General features: G+C 39.3%; 1 protein-coding gene across 2 annotated transcripts in view; it reads left to right on the top strand.

The window, feature by feature from the left end:
- The first annotated feature begins 4928 nt into the window (after positions 1–4928).
- Positions 4929–19322, top strand: part of FAM241A (family with sequence similarity 241 member A) — a 271707-nt gene continuing 257313 nt past the window's right edge. The window contains exon 1 of one of the 2 annotated variants that reach the window (XM_072036913.1): positions 4929–5302. In XM_072036913.1, coding sequence (XP_071893014.1) covers positions 5252–5302 — 51 coding nt within the window. In that variant the 5' untranslated portion in view covers positions 4929–5251. The remainder of the gene's footprint in view (positions 5303–19322) is intronic. The other variant, XM_038178404.2, reaches the window with a different exon arrangement.

Genomic DNA, 19322 nt, shown 5'->3' with positions numbered 1-19322 from the left:
CACACTGTGCTAGGTGTCAAACTTTTTGAAACCTGTCTGGTCTACTCAGGAACACAAATAAGACCTGAAAATCTGAACTCAGCTGTGATTATTGTGGCATCCTAAAAACTCTCACCATAGCATGCAGCAGACCATGCAGTTCTGTTTGTCCATGCACTACACATCAACCTTCCCCTGCTAGCACTTTATCAGGCTCAGTAATGTGACAACTAATATTTAATTTTTCTGTCAGCTAACATGGCTCTCTGGGGAGGGCAAATAGGCCAGTTGAACATTGGAAGGCATATGTGGCATCTTGGTCTTCTTCCTTATAATATTCTGTATGTCATTGTTTTGAGTCTCCTACTCTCTAGTGCAATTATAATACAGCTTGATTAACCTAGCAGCTGTGCTTAGGATGATGACAGAAGAGAATGTATCCCAGCCTTCATGACAACTAATTTAAACTTTAGAAAGTTGTGTGGATTTGAGACCATAAGTTGTGTGGATTTTCCACCATGAATGCACATAGAGAGCTCACTACAAAACTTAACTGTAGATACACTTGGCACCTACTTTGTCTGTAGAAGATAGGAAGATAGGCTCCTGTTGGATAGTTAGTGGACAATCACTTTAGAAATTTATAACATTATAGTACAGATTTCTTTTTTCTCCTTCACTGTCTTCTTTCCTTCCTTTTCTTTCTCTCTTTCTCCAGTACATCCATGTGAATAAATGAGATCTTACATAAAAAAAGAAACCTAGCTTATAAAGAATGTTTAAAGATGATTACTATTGTTTCTGTAATAAATTAGCAAGGTCCTAATCTTGTAGTCCTTGTGGAAACAAAACTCCACTTGTGTGCTAAAGGAAAGGCTGAGCACTGGGCATGTATTAATTTGACTTAATATTTGGCAGAGGCTCTACCTCTACTTGGGTATATTAATAATGCACATAGACTCTACTTGATTAATAAGGGATCAATAATCTCCGTATGCAATACAGACAACAGCAGTATATATATATAAGCACATGGGATGCATAAGTGTTTGGTTTGTAAATGTGTACTAAAGCTTCAAAGAGCAGCTTAGTGTGACTTTAGACAAAACAAGCATGATGCATTAAGTGTTTAACTGTGTTAAATGCCTTTTTTCATGTTTACATAACGATATGCTGTGTTTATCTTGCAAGCGCTGTAAAAATATTAGTTAGCAGTCATAAATATAGTCCTGATAAAACGATACTACTTTTCAGAACTGCTAATCTGTGTTAATGCCGCTTCGGTACGGGTCCTGCAACAGCTGTTAGAATTTTGTCCCCTGTAGGTCAGAGAGAGAAGATGGGAAAATCCTTAATAAAATGTTGTTAGAAGCTACAGGTGGGAAATAAAGAAGCTCTTGTGACCTGTAATCTTATTCCCTCATAAAGTCACGGAGTGCACAGCAGCTTCTGTGGCTGAAATTAGACAACACGCTAGCGGCTTTTCAATCTCAACTTTTGCAGTTCAGTTATATCATTTTCAGTGAAGAACAAATGAAGGATACAGCAAGCACTGCCCCTGACCTTCCTTGCTGTTTTTAATAAGCACATTCAACAGCATGAGCTTCTCTGTCTTAAATGAATTACTATATATCCATGTACTGGAAAGAAAATACAGTAGTGTTTATCTTCTGTATACAATCTACTGTCAGATTTTAATTAACTCTCAGCCTCAGGTAAAGAAAATATGCTAATTTTAATAGTCTTATAATTACTGTGGGCCAGATTCCACCACCCAGCTGCAGCCTGGTGCCCAGTCGTGCACAGAGCCTCACTAGCTTCAATGGGACTAACCAGGGAGGAAGAGGCTACTGCCATCAGATTTTCCTTTCATAAGACAGCATTGCAGGAAGGAAAACATAGAAAGGCTCAATAGGCAGAAGTCAAGAATGAATCAATGAATGAATTATCTATTACCAAAACTAGATTATGTTATGGAAACAAGTGCACTGTTCTGTTATGTTTTAAATACTTTATGTATTTACATAAATCAGCCTCCTATGGCTACATTTTGTTTTTCTGTTCCAATGGGGGGTATATTCCATGCATTTCCGTGTAGACAATACATACTCTTTGGAGATTATGACTCTGCAGTCTTCACCTTTGCATCTTCTCATTCTTTCCTTCTGGTATCTCCTTTGCCTTTCATCAGACTACAGCACTGTAGAGTATAAAAATAAATATTTTTTTCTTCCATTGCCTTTATTAAATACAAAAAACAAAAACCAGTGCAGTATACAGGGTAATATACAACTCTGTACACTTCTCTAGTAAATTTTAATCACTCAGCTTTAATAATTTATACATTTAAGCTACCTGAATGAAATGGAGCTAAGGATAGAGTGATTTTTTTATTATTATTTTTATCAAAAGTACAAAACAACTTGTTTAAAAATACTCAGCTAATACTGTATAGATTACAATCAAATATTTACAGCTTTAAAGTCACAATAATTTGTTTAAATATAATTATGTGCAATTACTTATTAGTAAAATGATAGAGGACTGCTGAAATATGATAGAGTGGTATAATTAATTGGCTCCAGATGCAATGAGTTGTCATTTCTGAAAATTTAATGTCATCAAAGCTCTTTTTCCAATAGCACAAGGAGCACTATTGCTAATAGACTTCAGAGCTTGAAATAAATAAATCTTTGGAATCCTGTTGCATCTCTTGGGGTGTGACATTTGACAGTCTTTTATAGCACAGAACGAAACAAGTTTGTGAGCTGGAATTCAATTGTGGTGTATTGATTCCTTGCATCAGTCATTATTCCCTGCTGATTGACAGCTGAAAATTGGTTACGTTAAGTATTTCATATGTTATATTGGCTGACATTTGCTTGCCTGCTCCTGTGTCAATATTGTTGTAAAGATCTCCAGCTCTATGAGATAGCAATATACACTGACTGTGGCTTTTGTGTGATGTTCCAGTGTTTTTCCTGACATAATTTAAGACATATTAAAAACCAGCAGCATCTTCCCTCTTGAGAAGCTTAATGCCAATATTATTGTCTTCCAAGGGAAGATCATGTATGCTCATAATCGGGTGCTAATTTCCACCCATACGCTCATGTTTAGGCATTAGGCACTATAACTGTAAAATTGAGCCTGCTTGATTGATTCATGTCAAGCCTCATCTCGGCTCCTGCAGTGGAAGTCATCCAGCTGACCCTTTTTACACTAAAAGAAGAGATTTGTGTTCCTTTCTTTCACCTGGAACCATCAAATTGACTGAATAATCTGTAATACATTAGTGCTGACATTTGTTAGGCAAGAATTAAACAAGACACAGTAATCATTCCCCTGAATAAAAATTGTGTTTGATTTCCAGCAGAGTTCTATTAAAAGGACGGTACAGCCCATCTCCTCCAAAGTGGGAAATGGTGAATATTTTCTGTGTTAATGAACCAAATTAACACTTTAATGACAGATGGACAGTCCCTAGCTGCTCCTGACAAAAGCTGCTGAGTTTTGGATGGAGATGTGGTTCCAGTGCCTGTCAGGAGGACTATAGTAAGCTCCCCGGAAATCTTTCACACTGAACATTTACAGGTGCAGATAGTAAGATTTGACCATTTACCTGAATAGAGACAAGAAGGAGAATGATGCCTTGGAAATATGTATGTTTTATAGGTGAAAGTGTGGGAGCCAGGAACTGGTTTATTAAAATCTGCCTATTATCATAATTAACATGGTTTGCATGGCAGGGTTTTGGCATGTCCTTCCTTGAGGCTCCTGTTTTTATGGGCTCACTAATTTATGAGGCTGCAAAGGAATAACTGTTACAGATATGTATGTCTGTTATTCTTGAGCAAGCCTTAATGTTCCTCTCTCCTTGCCCTGGCAACCCCCCGTGCCCCAGCTGGTGGCAGTTCGTGTCCCTGACCTCGCACGGTTGATTCTGATGGACACTGGCATCTACCCGTTCACTTTGCATCCCAAAAGTGGGTATGAGGGATCTTTTTCTACAGCTACAGCCAGCTAGCTCCAGGAAAAGTAATTCCTGAAGTCAATAGGGCAAAAACCCTTATTTACTGTCAATCTTGATAAATATGATGCTGAAGAAGGGGGACATTGGAGGTGTTGATTCCTGTCTCCTCCATGATGATATAAAGCATGAAGTCAGTGCTTGATATCACAGTCACTATGGATGTATCAGCATACACCTAGTATGACCAGTATCTGGTCTGATGTCTTTGAGGTCCTGGTGTTTTGTCAGTGTAAAACTGCATATTTTAACTGATGTGTGCTGCTTGTCTGGCTGCACCATGCTCTGTCCATCATGGCTGGCTATAGCAGAATTACTGTTGTACCATAAGTCTATCCTTTCAGGGACAACCCTGAAAGTAAGCATTGAAATATACCATTTGGAGAAACACCTGTGTTGGTTACATAAGTGACTTGACCATCTTGCACCTCAAAGGTTCATTAAGAGACAGACTTTTCCTTTGTCCTTGTGTTGAGGCTGCAGTTTTTCCAGCTGGGTCCTTATGGCAAGCCAAAATTGAAATGGGCTGTAGAAGAAGCACACTCTGTAAATGTGTTTTTGTTCTGTTTTTCTTTCTTTTTTTTTTTCCCCTCAGTGAGTCTGCTGGGAGAGTAAGGGTGCACCACCCTTGTACTGACATGCCTCTTGGATGCCCACATCAGAAACAGCACCCCTGGCTGGGAACGAAGACAATTGGCAGTGCAGGTGTAGATGAATGACATGAAAGCAGGAAAAAACTCTGCGAAGAAAAAATCTAGAGCAGATCTCTCCTGCCCTGAGCAAAGTAAAGTAAGGAGCAGATTGCTTCAACCTGTTGGGATCCTCCCAGCTGGTACTGCAGTTGCATTTTCACTTTGAGCTGAGTAGCACCACTCTAACCCAAAATAGTAAAAGCTGGTATGGATTGCAATTCGTTAAGAACACAAGGCTTATTAGTACCCAAACCTTTTCATGAGCAGGTGATGTGGGATTGGTACATGCAATCAGTCAGTCTGCCTGGTGGCAGCTGCTGCTTATTGTATTTAGGGCAGGTGCCCTGCCAAGGGGAGCTTTCAGTAGGGGTTTCTGCTGCCTTGGTGGTGGCTGGAGCTGGTACTCTTCTGGCAAAGGTTCCTGAGAGAGGCTTTAAAGCAAAAGTGCCCATTAAAAACAAACAAACAAACTGCAAATAGAGAAGTTGTGTTAAAGTGAAATAATTGTGTTCTGAGTGGACATCTTGGGCTTTGGCTGGTGATAGATGGTATGAAGTCTGCAGAGATGTGCCTGACCCATCTAGGAGAGCTACAGCTGCTGGTGAGTGTCCTTGTGAGCTTGCTGGTAGAGTTGAGGGCTTTGTTCTGGTCTCCTTGTGATTCATATTGACCATCTCTGGGGAGGGAGGGTGGCTCCTGGCTCAGCCACAGAATCTCCTCTTGGTTTTTGCATTACCAGATGCTGTCCCTTCTAGTTATGCTTCCTTGCAGCCTGCTGCAAACACCACTTCTACTCTGGGGTAGGTTTCTTCTGGCAAAATTCTTGTGCCTAGCTCTTATTCTGGTACTGACTGGGATGGATGAGGGTTGGTGTGACCATAGATGCTGTCTGTGGTTTGGGCCACTCTGTTTATAACTCCCCATCTTCCTGTGCTCGGTAGCAGCCCCGTCGAACATCCCCCCTGGCTGCTCAAAGTGCAGAACAACTTTTTAGTGGCCTTATTAAATATTATATATCCTGGAACCATGCAGCACAACCAAGTGTTCTGAATATCTAACCCAGATTCTACATTTGGCTACTAGCTTCTGAGCATTTGGCTCTAGCTGTGGTACAAAAGTATTTCTCGAAATTATTTTCAAAACACAAAATTTTGAGCGTTACTTGCTCACAGACTGGTAATTTCCCCATTTAAATTTCAATTATGGAACAAACAATCCCAGTCTTAGTCCTTGTGCCACACAACTCATTAAACGGTTTGAATATTTCATAGCCCAAAACTGTTCATGTTAATCTATGAATATATTGTTATAAATAACTAATAGGTGTATAATGAATCGTGGCAATGATTTATGGAAGATTAATAGGTAGGAAAAAAGTATGAATCGTACTTTACAAGGGGAAATGCTGAAGTGTTATCTCCTCTATCCAAGGCACACAAATGTTGCTGGTGTTCCACTCTCTGGTGTGTGGATTTTGTTTTATATTTACATATATATATTTTATTATTATTATTATTTTATTTTGTGCTATATTCAAGATGGCAATGAGAGGCTTTTGTGGGTAATTGTACCTTTAAGAATCTTAGATTGCTTCATGGCAGCCCATGCATAATATCGCAGTGCTTTAGGATATAGATATTGAATGAGGTGAATCTCTGCATGTTCTTAAGTGGCTAATTATGAAGAAATAGAGGGGGAAACCTGCAAGAACCTAGTTTTATGGTGAAGTTAAAGATGTAAAACAATGAAATAGAGAGATATGAAGGATTTTGTAGCTAATGTTAAAATATATAACTAAACAGTAAAAGGTGTAGGGTTTTTGTTGTCTTCTTGACTGGGATGAATGTTTTCTAAGGCTTGTAACGAAAGTTTGGCCTGACTAAAATTGTCACAGGATCTTAATCACAGCACTAGTCTGATCTTTCTGTTGAAAGATCCAGAATCAGCCTCTACCAAAACCAGGTGCTACAACACTACAGAAATCACATAGCTACAACTGAGTCATCAGGGAAATTAGCTGGACATTGTGAGCCAGCTGGCAACCCAAGCTACTGCAAAACCAGCAGGCCGCCTTCAAAGCAGGTGGGCTGCTTTGCACAGCAGACAGAGCTGTGTGCAAGCAAACTCAGTGAAAACTCAGTGCTCAGGAAATGAATGGGTGGGGGGAAGGCAAAGGAATATAAAACTTAGGATTTACAGCAGTAAGAACGCTCTCTTTCTGGGCTGGGACCATCACGCATGAACTAAAGGAACTTCTGATACTGTTGATATAAATACAACTAGAAAAATGTCTATGGGCAGAATTGTTTATTGAAACTGAGAAATGCCAAGTGCATAATGGGAAATGGGATTTATGTAAAACAATTCGTGCTTGAACAGAACTTTTTTTTTTTTTTTTGCACAAGTCAGTGTTAATCTGAACTGTTTAACAATGTCTAACAGGTGTTGGTTACTGCTACCTGTTTTGAAAATGGATGGTTACATATTTGTTGCTTAAGAGATTTGACTGGTCATGGATTTTTGTGGAAAATACCAGGAGTTTTAGAGCTTTGACTCTGTAGATGGGTTAAAGACTTCAGTTTCTTCCTGGACTAAATAGTTTCTCTTACTGAATGAATAAGACTTGGAGTGACTCAGAGCTCCTGCTGGGAGCATGGTTCTGACAAGAATGGCCAATTTCTGTCTTGGGGTTTTGTTGAATGTTAAAATGAGAAGTTCAAAAATATCAAAGGAGTAAACGGTAGTTGGGGCAGTGTGATAATTGTAAATAAATGAGTAGAGTAAGGCTGTTAGTAATTAATGTGCGGGGATACAGCTAAACAGCGTAAAAGGATTGGTCCTTACAGTGGAGAAAGTTCTCTTGCTTGTTGCTGAACTTTGAGTCTGATATCCTGATACAGCTTATCAGAAATAGCTGCTGCTTGCTAAGCCTCAGTTGTGATTCTGCATACCCATTATGATGAAGCCTAAAAGTAGGTCACAATTAAAGAAGACCGTGACTGTGTAGCATAGACTTAAATCTGTTCAGAAGTCAGGCACTAGCATAAACAGACCTGAAAATGCATGTATTGAAACATGGAGTCTTTTACCATTTAACATGTTCTTCTAGTTTGGTGTAATATATCATTTTGTACCTTTTTTTTTTTTTTCTCATGTCTCTTCATATCTTCTTTACCTGAAGGTCAGTGTTGCATGATGTGGGAGTGATGGTAAACTTGCTAAGGAATCTGATGGTTGTGTGAAGACCTTGAGATGAAATAGAACCAATAAAAACTTGTTTCATGCAAATGATACTTCTAGTGAAGAAAAAGGATGCAATCATGTACTGCAGTCCTCTTTTTGTGTAACTTCTTCCAAAACCAGGAAAGGGAAAGCAGAACCTACCAAAATGACTTCCTAAGGAGGAAGCTGTCCTTATCGTGTGGCTTCAGGAGAGCTGAATCTCAGCACTGATAGAGAATGAAAGTATTTACAGTAAGGTAATAATTTTGCCTCAGAAAGAGCTTCATCATCTTCATTTTGCTGCTAATGTGACTGCAAATCCAGGGGAAGCCATCAATGAAATTTAGGAATTGCTGGGAAAAAAAAAAAATCAAAAAAGCAGAACAATAAGTATAATAAATGACATTTTTCAACTTGATCCCCATGTTGTATCTTATACATTATGAAAACACTTTATTGATTATTATATAATTATAGTTCTAAAATGAGAGAAATCATTATGCTCTGATAATTCTATTCTGATAATGCCTGCTGGGTGCTCGTCATGCAATCGGCACTGTGCATGTTGGCCTTGAAAAGCTTGCAGTGCCTCCTAGGTTTCTTGTGACAAATGGGAGTTGATACAAGAACAAGATAAATAGCGAAGAAAAATAGCAAGTGATGAACTCACCTCAGTAACATTTTCTGTAAGCATTTATGTGAGTGTTTTTGTTTGCAAGAAAGTCTGTGTGGAGTGGCGTATCCCTGGATGTATGCAAGGGTTCATGCCATAAACCTTTGCAAGACAATCTTGAGTTCCCTACTCCTGTTTATAAAAGGTTCAGTCAATCGATCCAGGAACAAAAGCAATAGTGTGTGTCTTAGGTGAAGAGTTATCTGCCAAACAGCACATAACAAACAGGGCAGCAGGTCTGCCTTATGAGAAACTGTCGGTCTTTGGTTACATTGGGTTGGCTTATCAGGGCATGGACTTCGGCAATGCAGAAGAGCAGGTCCAGGGGTTGGGCAAGCGGAAGATTTCTGGCAGACTTGGGTTAGTAAAGTGCTAGTACTGAAAACTCTGGGCTACTCACTTTGACTTACCTTTTGCCTCCTGCTTGAGTGGTAAGGTGTTCTTTTTTTGTGTGTGGAGTCTTTTGTTGTAGTAAAAGGTCTGCTTTCTGCATTGTGATAAAACTATGCCCTCCGATATAGAGCTCAGCTGATTTTGAGAGAAGTCCTGGCTGCATAATCATAGAGATGCTTTGGCAATTGCTTGCTTTCTTGGCCCTTCTGAAGACAGTGGCAGGACTTGCTGCATGATGACCCAGGGCACTACCATATGTTGGGGAGTAAGAAGGTTTAGAAGAAAGGCAGGGGATGTAAGCTGCACAAATGTTTTCTGCTGATCTGGTAGAACAGATCCTGATACGGAATTACTCTTGGTTGCCGCAGGTAGCAGCCAGTGCAAAGACATTTAAAGAAGTAATCTGTGGTGTAGCTAGGGGTTGTCTGGGCAGCCTTTACAGGTTTGCCTCAAGTGATGGGTTCTGCTTGAGGACCAAGAACCTGGGTGTTAACCAGTTAGTAATGGGCCACGCTTAGTACCATGATACTGCAGTCCTTGAATGGAGTTGGCCCCAGGCACACAAAATTTGATATCCAAAGTTTATGAATGGCATAATTTACTTTTTGTTTTACTAAAGTAAAGATTTCTCAACCAATGTGTGAGTGGCCCAATATTTTAGTATGTGTAGATTGAGTTCCAGGTAATTACCAATAGGAGTACATCATACTGTAACCCTAATGTTATCACTCGTGGCCAGCCTAATGAGAAAGATGAGAGCTGTGAGTCCTACACTGAGATGCACATCCTTATAGACAGGTAACTGCTACTACCCTATTTGTGCTCTGGAAACTTTAATAAGGGCATTCAGGCACAGAAATCCTGCATGCCCTGATACTGAACTGGCTCTTAAAGACCCCTCTCACAGCTGATGTAAAGGTCAGCTCTGGGTGCCTGCTTCATAGTACTTGCTAAGCAACAGATTTGCCCAGTAAGGCTGCTGGCACAAATTTGATTAGATTAAAGCTGAAGGACTGCCATGGAACAAAGTCAGCTCTGTAACCACATTTGCACACATACCATTTCCTCACTGTGTTCCCTCCACCAGCTGCAGCTCAGGATGTGCCAAATACTTCAAGTGCAGGAGTCTGAGTCCAGGCAGAAGCAGGGTGCTTGGGAGAAACTGTAATGCAAGGCTGGGGGCAGAGTATGAGGAGAATTGTGATGGATTTGCCTGCACCCTTCCTGCATATCACGTGAGCTGGTGACACTTAAAAACATCTCTGTCAGCATGGAGCATTCCGGCCACCTAAGTACTTGTGATTTTTGCATGTGGATTTGTTGATATTAGCTGGATGTGTGTGCTTACAACAGATGCAATATTCCAGAGAAATCTGTGGGCGGGAAGTATGTTTAAATGCAACTCTATGAGCAATATGTGCAATGATGTATTTAGCCCAGTCCAAGTTTGTTAGTTCTGTATTTTAGTGGCATCATTAGTATTTACTAACCAAACAAAACTGAATTCTGATACTTGTTTTCTCACAGAAATATTAGCTTTCAGTAACTTAGCTTGCACTTTATACTTTAATCTCTGAAAGCCAGAATCGCTTTTCTTCATGTTTTTGTCAAACGAGACAGAACCAATCCACCCCTAGTTAAAGAGCAAAATGATTTATTGTCACAGGCTACAAGTCCTACTTGTGCTAAAGCTTTATCTTGTCGTCAGGCTGAAAGACTATTCCAATTAATGCCGCTTACACTTGCCATGTAAGCTGCTGAGGGCAATGGGCCTGAATTTCTTTAGCTGCTATCCGATAGCCAGTGCCAGTCACTGAAAATTTAACAGGTCATTCAATGCTAGTCAACAAAAGACCCATGAAGCCTCATTTCACACCAATTACTACTTAGCATATGTACACAAATTGATTTTAAAAATTTCTCAGGGACTACTCTATGCTATAATCCGGCCACATGTGTCCCTGCAGCCTGGGGACTGCTCTGAGGGCATCTCGTCCTACCTGGCCTGGTCTGCTGTGGAAACCAGTGCCTCCAGACCAGATCCGTCTTAGTGTGACTTAAACCACCCCTGTCCAAAGCAGAGTACTGGTTCTTGGGTTGGAAACCCTTGGGTTGTCAAAGCCCGGGGGCAGCGGGGCCCTGGCTAAGCTCCAGCCTTGGCTGCCACCAGGTCACAAGACTGCTCTGCTCCTTGTGCTGTTGTTTCCAAAAATATACTCCTGACCCCTGCTATTTTTCTTCTTATTTTGGATGCTCTGATGCTTTGTTGGACTTTTCAATATTTTATTATTTTTATTTTTTACTATTTTTCATGACTGACTTGTGCTATGGATGTTTCCTTAGCACTTCAGGTATTCTCTTTGCAGGGCGAGAATAGGGGCTTATGATTTGTTGCTGTTGATTTCAAATATAACTACTTAACTGCTGTTCCATTACTGAGGTTTTTAAGTGTCCATCTAAATTGTTCTGCTGTTCTCTAGTTTGTACATACAATTTGTAGGGAGAGAGGGGTTTTGTGGTGTTTTCTTTTAAAAAAAAAGAAACAGGAGACAAACAGCATGAAAATGTGCTTTGGGGCTCTGTAGCATAACTTTTAAACAGATTTCTATAGAACTGGGACAACTGCAGGGTGCAAATAATGCTTTGTTCTTACAAGGATGGAATTTGTGCCTTTTTTCTTTATTTTTTTTCCATTTCTAAATTGCCATGAGAGCAAACTTGCCTGCAGCGACTGGCTGGCTAAGCATCCCCCGTCCATCTCCTGCACGTCACCTGCTAAGGTGAGGAGTCTAAAAATGCCTGGACACATTATGTATGGGTGGCCTTTTGTTTATGACAGACAAAGGCAAAATCCTCTGGATTACTTGAAGATATCGTATAACACACAAGATGGAGTTACTATTATTCTTTTCTAAGACATATTGTGTTTCCCTTGGGCAGAGAAAAGAAAGTGCAGCCAATCCTGGGAGGGTAGCTCCTATTAAAGATTTATGCAAGCCTGAATTATTTGGCTTTAAACTTTTCTTTCTTTTTTTTTTTTTTTTTTAATAAGAGGGATGCTTTCTTTAGGCACAGCAAACTGAAGTAGATGGTATCACTGGTAATCCGTGGCTTAGGCACAGAGCTTCTAAATGGTCTGAATTAGGTAGAAGAGACTTTGATTTTTTTTTCCCTTTCTTTTTTTTTTTTTTGTTTCTGCATTTAAGGTTTCACTGCAAAATTTCCCATTGAAGTAGCAATTTGGTGGGTTTTTGCCCTCTCTGTGTAAGTTGTCTTTTAGCCATATTCATTCAACGAAACAGCTTTGAAGCTGTTGAACTGTGTAAATGTTATATTAACATTTTCTTTTGCAATTATAGACATTTACTTGCTCTTGTTGAAATAGCTCTTTCAAGGGGAAGGGAAGAAAGCAGGAAGTGAAAGTACACAAAGAAATGAAAAAGTAGCCGTGTGCTCAATTTAATTTTTGAAATAAATCATTTCAACTCCTAATTTACACTTCTCTAAGATGGTGGTTAAGGATAGACAAACAAAGAATACTGGAAGAAATAATTTCATTTTGTTCTTTTGTTACATTAGATCACTTAATTTTTACGTGTTTGGTTTGCATATGGAGATTTGTCCAATGAGTCCTCCTCTTTTGAATTTGTTAACTGATCCCAGGGAAAGCTCCGGGAGGTTCGTGTCCATCAGTCTGAAATTTGCAAATCACAAAAAGGCAAGCAATTGCCCGAAATAAAGATGACAAACAATGTGAATTAGCCATTAGGCCAGAGGGCTTCAAGCTCCTGTGGCTTGATTAAATTAAGTCTAGTGTGCTTAATTCGAAGTGGCAAATGATCCTTCATGGAAAAGCCCTATATAATCTAATATGAATTATAATCTTCTTATGAGTTCTTAAAACATCCAACATACTTAATAGAAGAATTTTTTTTGCAACATTCCACTGGGTCATGCTATAATTTCTATGTAATGTATGAATTTATATGGTTAACTTGTATAGAATGCAGGTTAATATCTTCTAAGGTACTTCTGTGGCATTGTATTTCATATTTTCCATACAATATTTGTATTGTTTGAATACACTTTGATATGTCACTGTGTCTATAGTAGAATTTCTAAAGGAAAGAGTAAGCAATATTTTAGCATTCACACAATTTATGGGATGTGGCGGCTTTTTTTCCCCTACCAATGGTTATCATTTCAACAGATTTTTTTTCTTCTGCCAAGTCCAGGCCAGGAGCATATTTGTGTTGTTACTGTTGCTCAGCAACTGTGATCTCTTCACTAGGTCTGACAGTTGCTTTCTCTCCAGGAGAGCAGAGATGCAAGAAGGACAGATGCATTGATCCTCAACGCATTATCAGATCTTGTCACACACCCACTTTGAAAAGCTGATAGCATCTAATAATCTTACTCAAGGCTCATTTTACACATCGTTGAGCTTTTACAGTTAAAGTTAGAAATATGCATTGTCTTGTTATGTCAAGGCAGGGAGGTCAATAATTAGGCCACTTTTTATTTGAAAAAAAATAAGCTATATGCTTCTAAGGAGACTCTGTCTATATAAAAGGGTACTTTGTCCCATTTAGAAGCTCCAGACACATTGATGTCTGCACCAGTCCTCATCATCGATCTACGTTTTTATTTTTTAGACCTTTTGTGTGTCTCAGCATCTGATCAATGGTATAAGCACTATATCAATTAGAAAATGAGTGATACTCGTGTATTTTAATCCAACCTAACTGGTAACAGTCCTCACACTCTCCCAGTAAAAATCTGTTATGGGTGGAAAGATATTCCTTAAACTGTAGAAGGGATATCTGAAAGAGGAAAATACAGAGGAGACATAATTATATAAAATTAAAATGCTAACCCATAAGCAAGCAGAACTTGCTAAGTGACTCAATTTTACTAACGTGTTATTTCATAACCAATGACACACAAACCTGAAGAGTCTGGGTGATCAGCCACTAAGAAGGGTGTTCAAGGCTAGAAATTTCACAGCAAGGTGAGCTAATGATGTGTCTGTGGGTAGGACTTGCTCTGGAGATGCTTCATGATGCAAAGCCTGAGAACAGAGCCTCACGGGGAACACACCAGAGGCACTGCCTCAAGACATGGTGACAGCAAAGGGGATTTGGGAACAAATCTGTAAAATGGGTGTTACAAATCACTGGGACTCAAGCTTTTACCTGGAGCTTAAAGGGACTTGGTATAGACTTGCTGAGCTGTGAACTCCAGCTGTCAATACTTGCATGGGTTAATACCAGGCTGGGATGGGAAAGAAAGCAAATGAAGAGCTAGCCTAACCTTTGAAAGGTACAGAACATACCCTGTGCACAGAGGTTTAGCCGATTTGCACTTCTTGATTTGAAAGATACAAATCAGATGTTCACAAAAGCCAGCACAATCATGGGAAGTGGGGAAAGCTGGATAAAGAGCAGTATCTTTTTTTGGCCACAGCCCTGTAGAAGAGAAGAGGTGGTGTATCAATCTCCATCCGTGTCTGGGACTTGGTGGAATGACAGTGTCTGCTGGGTCTACTGCAGCCTGATGATCCCATCTTGCTGTGAAGTACCTAGGTACCTTAAGTTATTTTACATATAATTAGTTGGAGATGAATTTTTGAAAACAGTGTGAAGCTCCCATTGTGAAGTGTTGCATACAGGCTAATGTTATCCATGCAATACTAGTGACAAAAAGAAAAAAGCAAAAATATTTGACAATCAAACACTAATAGGTGTTAAGGAGGACATGGCTTTTAAAGCTGACTTCCAAATTATTGGTGCTATTTCGTGCACCTCTGTCAATCTGAAACTGCAGTCATCAAGAGATGACTCCTTCAGATGGGACTCCTGAGCTAGCATACAGCAGAGCTGGAGAAGTAGCAGGAGGCTGCTACAGTCTCTGTGTACAGGAGCCAAAAAGTCTATAACTCCAGAAACACTTGTTCTAAGATGGAGAAAAGCTACCTGTATGTCATGAAATTTTTGAGGGGTTATTTTTTTCCTCAATATTAAATTTAAGACAGTTTATTTTCTCTGAAAGCCATATATTCTTTGCATGCTTTTTTTTTTTTTTTTTTTTTGAGAAATGAAAACCTTAGTGTATATTAAGGGAATTTGAATGTTATGTGTTTATTAGTAAACCAAGCAAAAACCATGTGAACTACTTTGTGATTCAGTATACTGGCAGATGGCCTGAAGCATTGTTCAGGCACTTCTAGGGAAAGATTCCCCCTGTAGCATTTCCTATTTCCATCTGTGCGCCATTCCAAAAACATCTCATATTCCTATGCAAGGGTATTTCCAAAGATGAACCCAGGACTCATGCCTAAACCTAGCTGCTTGTTGGGAAATGAATGCGTTCTGTTGTCTTTTTTTAATTCAATAACTGTCATAAGTGCCATATTAACCCTTAATTCCAGGAAGATGTGCAGCTGCCTGGGAAGCTAAGCTGTGATAGCACCTCTGCTTCAAGAGGACTTTTCAAATATGTCTAAAAAACAGTGCTTTATTCCATTCTGACTCCCCAATATTCTTAGCCACAGGGTGCTCTTCTCTAGGGTCTTAAGTGAGGTGGTTAGTATCTGCAGCATCTAACTTGTTCTCTACATCCTGGGGCTGTTTAAAACCCTTATTTCAGTTTAGAGGAGAAAGTTTAAAGCATTCAGGGCTGTTTGTTCAAGGGAGACATCTTTCAGCGACCCAATCAGCAAACTATTTCACTTCTCTCTTGTTTATGTTGCTTCCCTGTGTTGAGACAGGAGCAGCCCTGTGCCATCAGGTAAATGAGAGGTCACACGTGTTTGCGTGTAGTAACTACAAACAAATCTAGAGTAATTTATATACTGATCTCCCTTTCTATCCATGATGCCAAACCCCTAAATGTTCTGGGCTTCATTTGTTCTTCTGGGCATTTCTGAAGTGTAAAGAATAAGACAGACCCTTTCTTCAGGAGGACAAAGAAAGGATGGGCAGCCAGATAGATGATGACACAGGTCAGTAAAAACAGAGCACTCTACCAGGAAGCCTGGTTAAAGCTTTTTTTTGCTGTCATGAAGGCAAAGGGAAAGATTGGAAGAAAAATCAGTAGCACAGATGCTTGCAGGGATTTTCCACTGAGTCTGTGGAAGATGAAATAAAGTACAAATTTCCCTGTATGGCCCAGAAGCCCTGCAAAATGGGCTGGGAAGCCAAACCAACGCTGAGGAGCAGGGTGGGGATGGACTCTAATGGGAGTTCATGAGAAAAGCTGACTATTCAGAGCCAGCTTGCAGTGTGCTCATCTGGGCAGGAGATAGGAATGTTTCAAATTAGCATGGAAGCTGATTGATGAGCAAGCATCCTGTAGATGTTGCAAAACATGTATTTAACGTTAGTCACTGCATTTGTTCCTAAACTTCTCTGTAAGTTCCTAGAGTTCAGATGACAGCCCTGAACAGAAATAGCTATTAACTGCAAATGCTTGCTTTCTGCTACTTTTTTAATTATTATTTTTATTGGTTTTATTATTCAGCCAGTCTCATCTCTTTAAGACGAGTGTTAACTCATGCATGAGCTCACACTGACCTGCCATTTTAACCCTGATTTTCTGGCTCTGGAAGGGCCTCCCCCATCTTACAGAACTTTGTTCTCAGTTTGGCCTAGAGCGGTATTTGTGCTATGTGAGCCAGTAGGTGTCTTGCAGGCTTTGTAAAGGACCACTGCTGCTTCTGTATGAGCACTGATGTGAGAACTATTGAGTCCTTGCTTTGACATCGAGGGCAGACTGCTCAATCCCTGCTTTGAATCAGCTGTACCTTGCTCTGTAATGGCTTCAGACACAACACAGACTCAATAGTGCATGGAAACAAAATAGAACAAGTGCACATTAACATTCTTGACAAACATTCAAGTTTAGGCGTTCTCCTATTCAGTTCATAAAGCATAACATTATCACCTATGTTCCACTTCTGGAGTGATCATATAAGGTATATGCCACTGGAAAGCTTTATGCAGTGTTACACAAAATGGATATCTAACTTGCACTGTAAAAAATGTGGTTTGAGATGAATTTGAAAATCCCGCAGCATTTTTTTAAGTGTTAAAATAGGTCTGATTTTGCTGATTTTTTTTTTTCTAAGACAACTGGGTAACGATGCCGTAGTGTTCTCAAGGCAGCATTTAAACCAGATCTCTGATTTTCAGAAACATCCATATAAAAGCAAAATTTTGTTGTCAAATGTGAAGAGGGAAACAAGGAAAAACTGCTGTGTAGGACATTTTAAATTCTTCTCCTTGTTTGTAATGCCTAATAGGGAATGGCATTGTACTACTGAAACAGTTATGCTTGTTCATGTTACCATGTGGGGGGCAAGCTATGTGGAACACAACTGATTAGTTTCCTGTATCCCTTTCTGTCTTTCGCTGTGTCTCTTAAACATCATGCAAATTGTATCGATATCGATTTAGTGTGTGCCATTTATGAATCATAATCACAGATTGCCATGTTTCAGTGTTGCTTTCAATGGTCTTTAATGTCATCCTTCCCCTCCCTATTCTGAGCCACACTGTGGTATAATGGTCATGCATTTTTTCCAGAAAACAAATCTTTCAGCAGCTGAGCCACCCTATTTGTTATGAATAATAGGCAAAAAGTTTATCCAGCTGTTTCAATTGCACATATGCAATGTTTTGGGTGGGGAGAGGGAGGAGTAAAACTACTGGAAATTAATTGGTTTTGATTTTTCCTCATCTGTAAATAACTAGCAATTAACAGTAAGTTTTTGATTAACTAGTGTGGGTCAGATTTCCTGGGCTAAAAACCATGGAAGCTTCTCAAGGTATACCGTGCTTATTCACCACCTGTGTGCCTCCCCCCTATGTCTCATCTCTGTGAAACTTTTGGTTAGGTTAGATATATCCTCATAGTACAAAGAGGTTATGCATCTAGGGGAAAAAAAAAAGTTACAGCATTGGGCTTTGTCAATTCATTCAGGTAAAAGGTATTTTTGCTGCAAGATGGGTGACAATATTTCCAGAATGGCTCATCAACCAAAACCTGAAGAAAATTTTAGTGAAAACAAATGTTACCAATAAACTTAACAAAAAATGGAGCTTTATTAGACCAACTGGTATTTATCAGGTATTTTTCTTGCTATTGTTATGAATCCCATAAAGTTGTCACCATGATTACAAACAGGGCACTAAAATTGTTGCAAGATATACCAGGTTCCTGTTACTAAGGAGCCATAAAGAAGTAGGTGGATATGTCCTTTGCAGTCCTTTCCTTTTTAATTGTGTTAAAACTGTGTTAACAAAAAACCCATCTAAATAATTTACAAATATATTTACAAATGCATCATGAACTTAAATTTCTGAATATTGACAAAAGTGAAGTACAAGGAAAGCTAGCTTGTTCTCTTCTGATTCCTCAGAGCTTTGCAATCACATTACTAATTAGCTGCAGATAATAGTCAATGTATGAACACCTTCGACATCAATGTGCATGAAGAAGGTACAGCATTCTTGTGTGCAAAAATGCAGATCAACTATCTACAACGATGTGCATCTACATTTAAAATGTGAATGAATTCTTGGAGATTTTAGTTTTGTAAATGTTTGTGTTAGCTAACTAATTTTTGAGCAAACTTGCTTTTATGTTTCATATGTACATGAAAATATTCTCTCCAGTCTTTGGGCAGCCTTATTTAGGTTGGTTATGGTACTTTGAAGCAGTGGATGTTTCTTCTTATGCTCAACTTTACCATGATTTCTTAATTATTTACAGTAACAGATATTTGGCCAATTCCAACTTCTACAATTTCATCTGTTTGTATAGGGGGAAAACTTGTCTTTGTGATTCCCTTCTCACTGTCAAATGCATAATAATACCAGAAACTAATGATGTCACTGAAATAACTTTTAAACATGGATTTAGGTTCCTACTAGTATTTGTACAAAAGTGGTCTCAATTATTTTAATTCAAAACTCCTACCCTTGTAAATATCCCTGCCTTGACTGGGTACTTGCTGCAAGGAAGAAACACCTTGGAAATATTAACTTGAAATTTCAGCAGGGGGGAAAGAAGCACACGGAAAACTTTGGTCTTTACCTGCTGCCTTACACCACTGAGACTTCTTGTTCATATATTTCTGTGGTCCTATGCTTAGAAAAATGTCCTTTCCTGGGCCAAAAGTCCAAGGGAAGAACATGATTTCTTAACTTTTTGTGGGCTTCTCAGCCCAAGTTCAAAGGGTCTATTTAGCCTTCACAGTAGGTCATAGAATGCATTCCAGAAAAAAATGTGCTTCTTGGACATCTTGGTAACGTTTGATGCAATGTGTGGA

This window comes from Anas platyrhynchos, chromosome 4 (assembly GCF_047663525.1).
Source record: "Anas platyrhynchos isolate ZD024472 breed Pekin duck chromosome 4, IASCAAS_PekinDuck_T2T, whole genome shotgun sequence".
Lineage (NCBI taxonomy): Eukaryota > Metazoa > Chordata > Aves > Anseriformes > Anatidae > Anas > Anas platyrhynchos.
The sequence above is the reverse complement of the archived record's forward strand: the minus strand, read 5'-3'. Positions and strand labels throughout refer to the sequence as shown.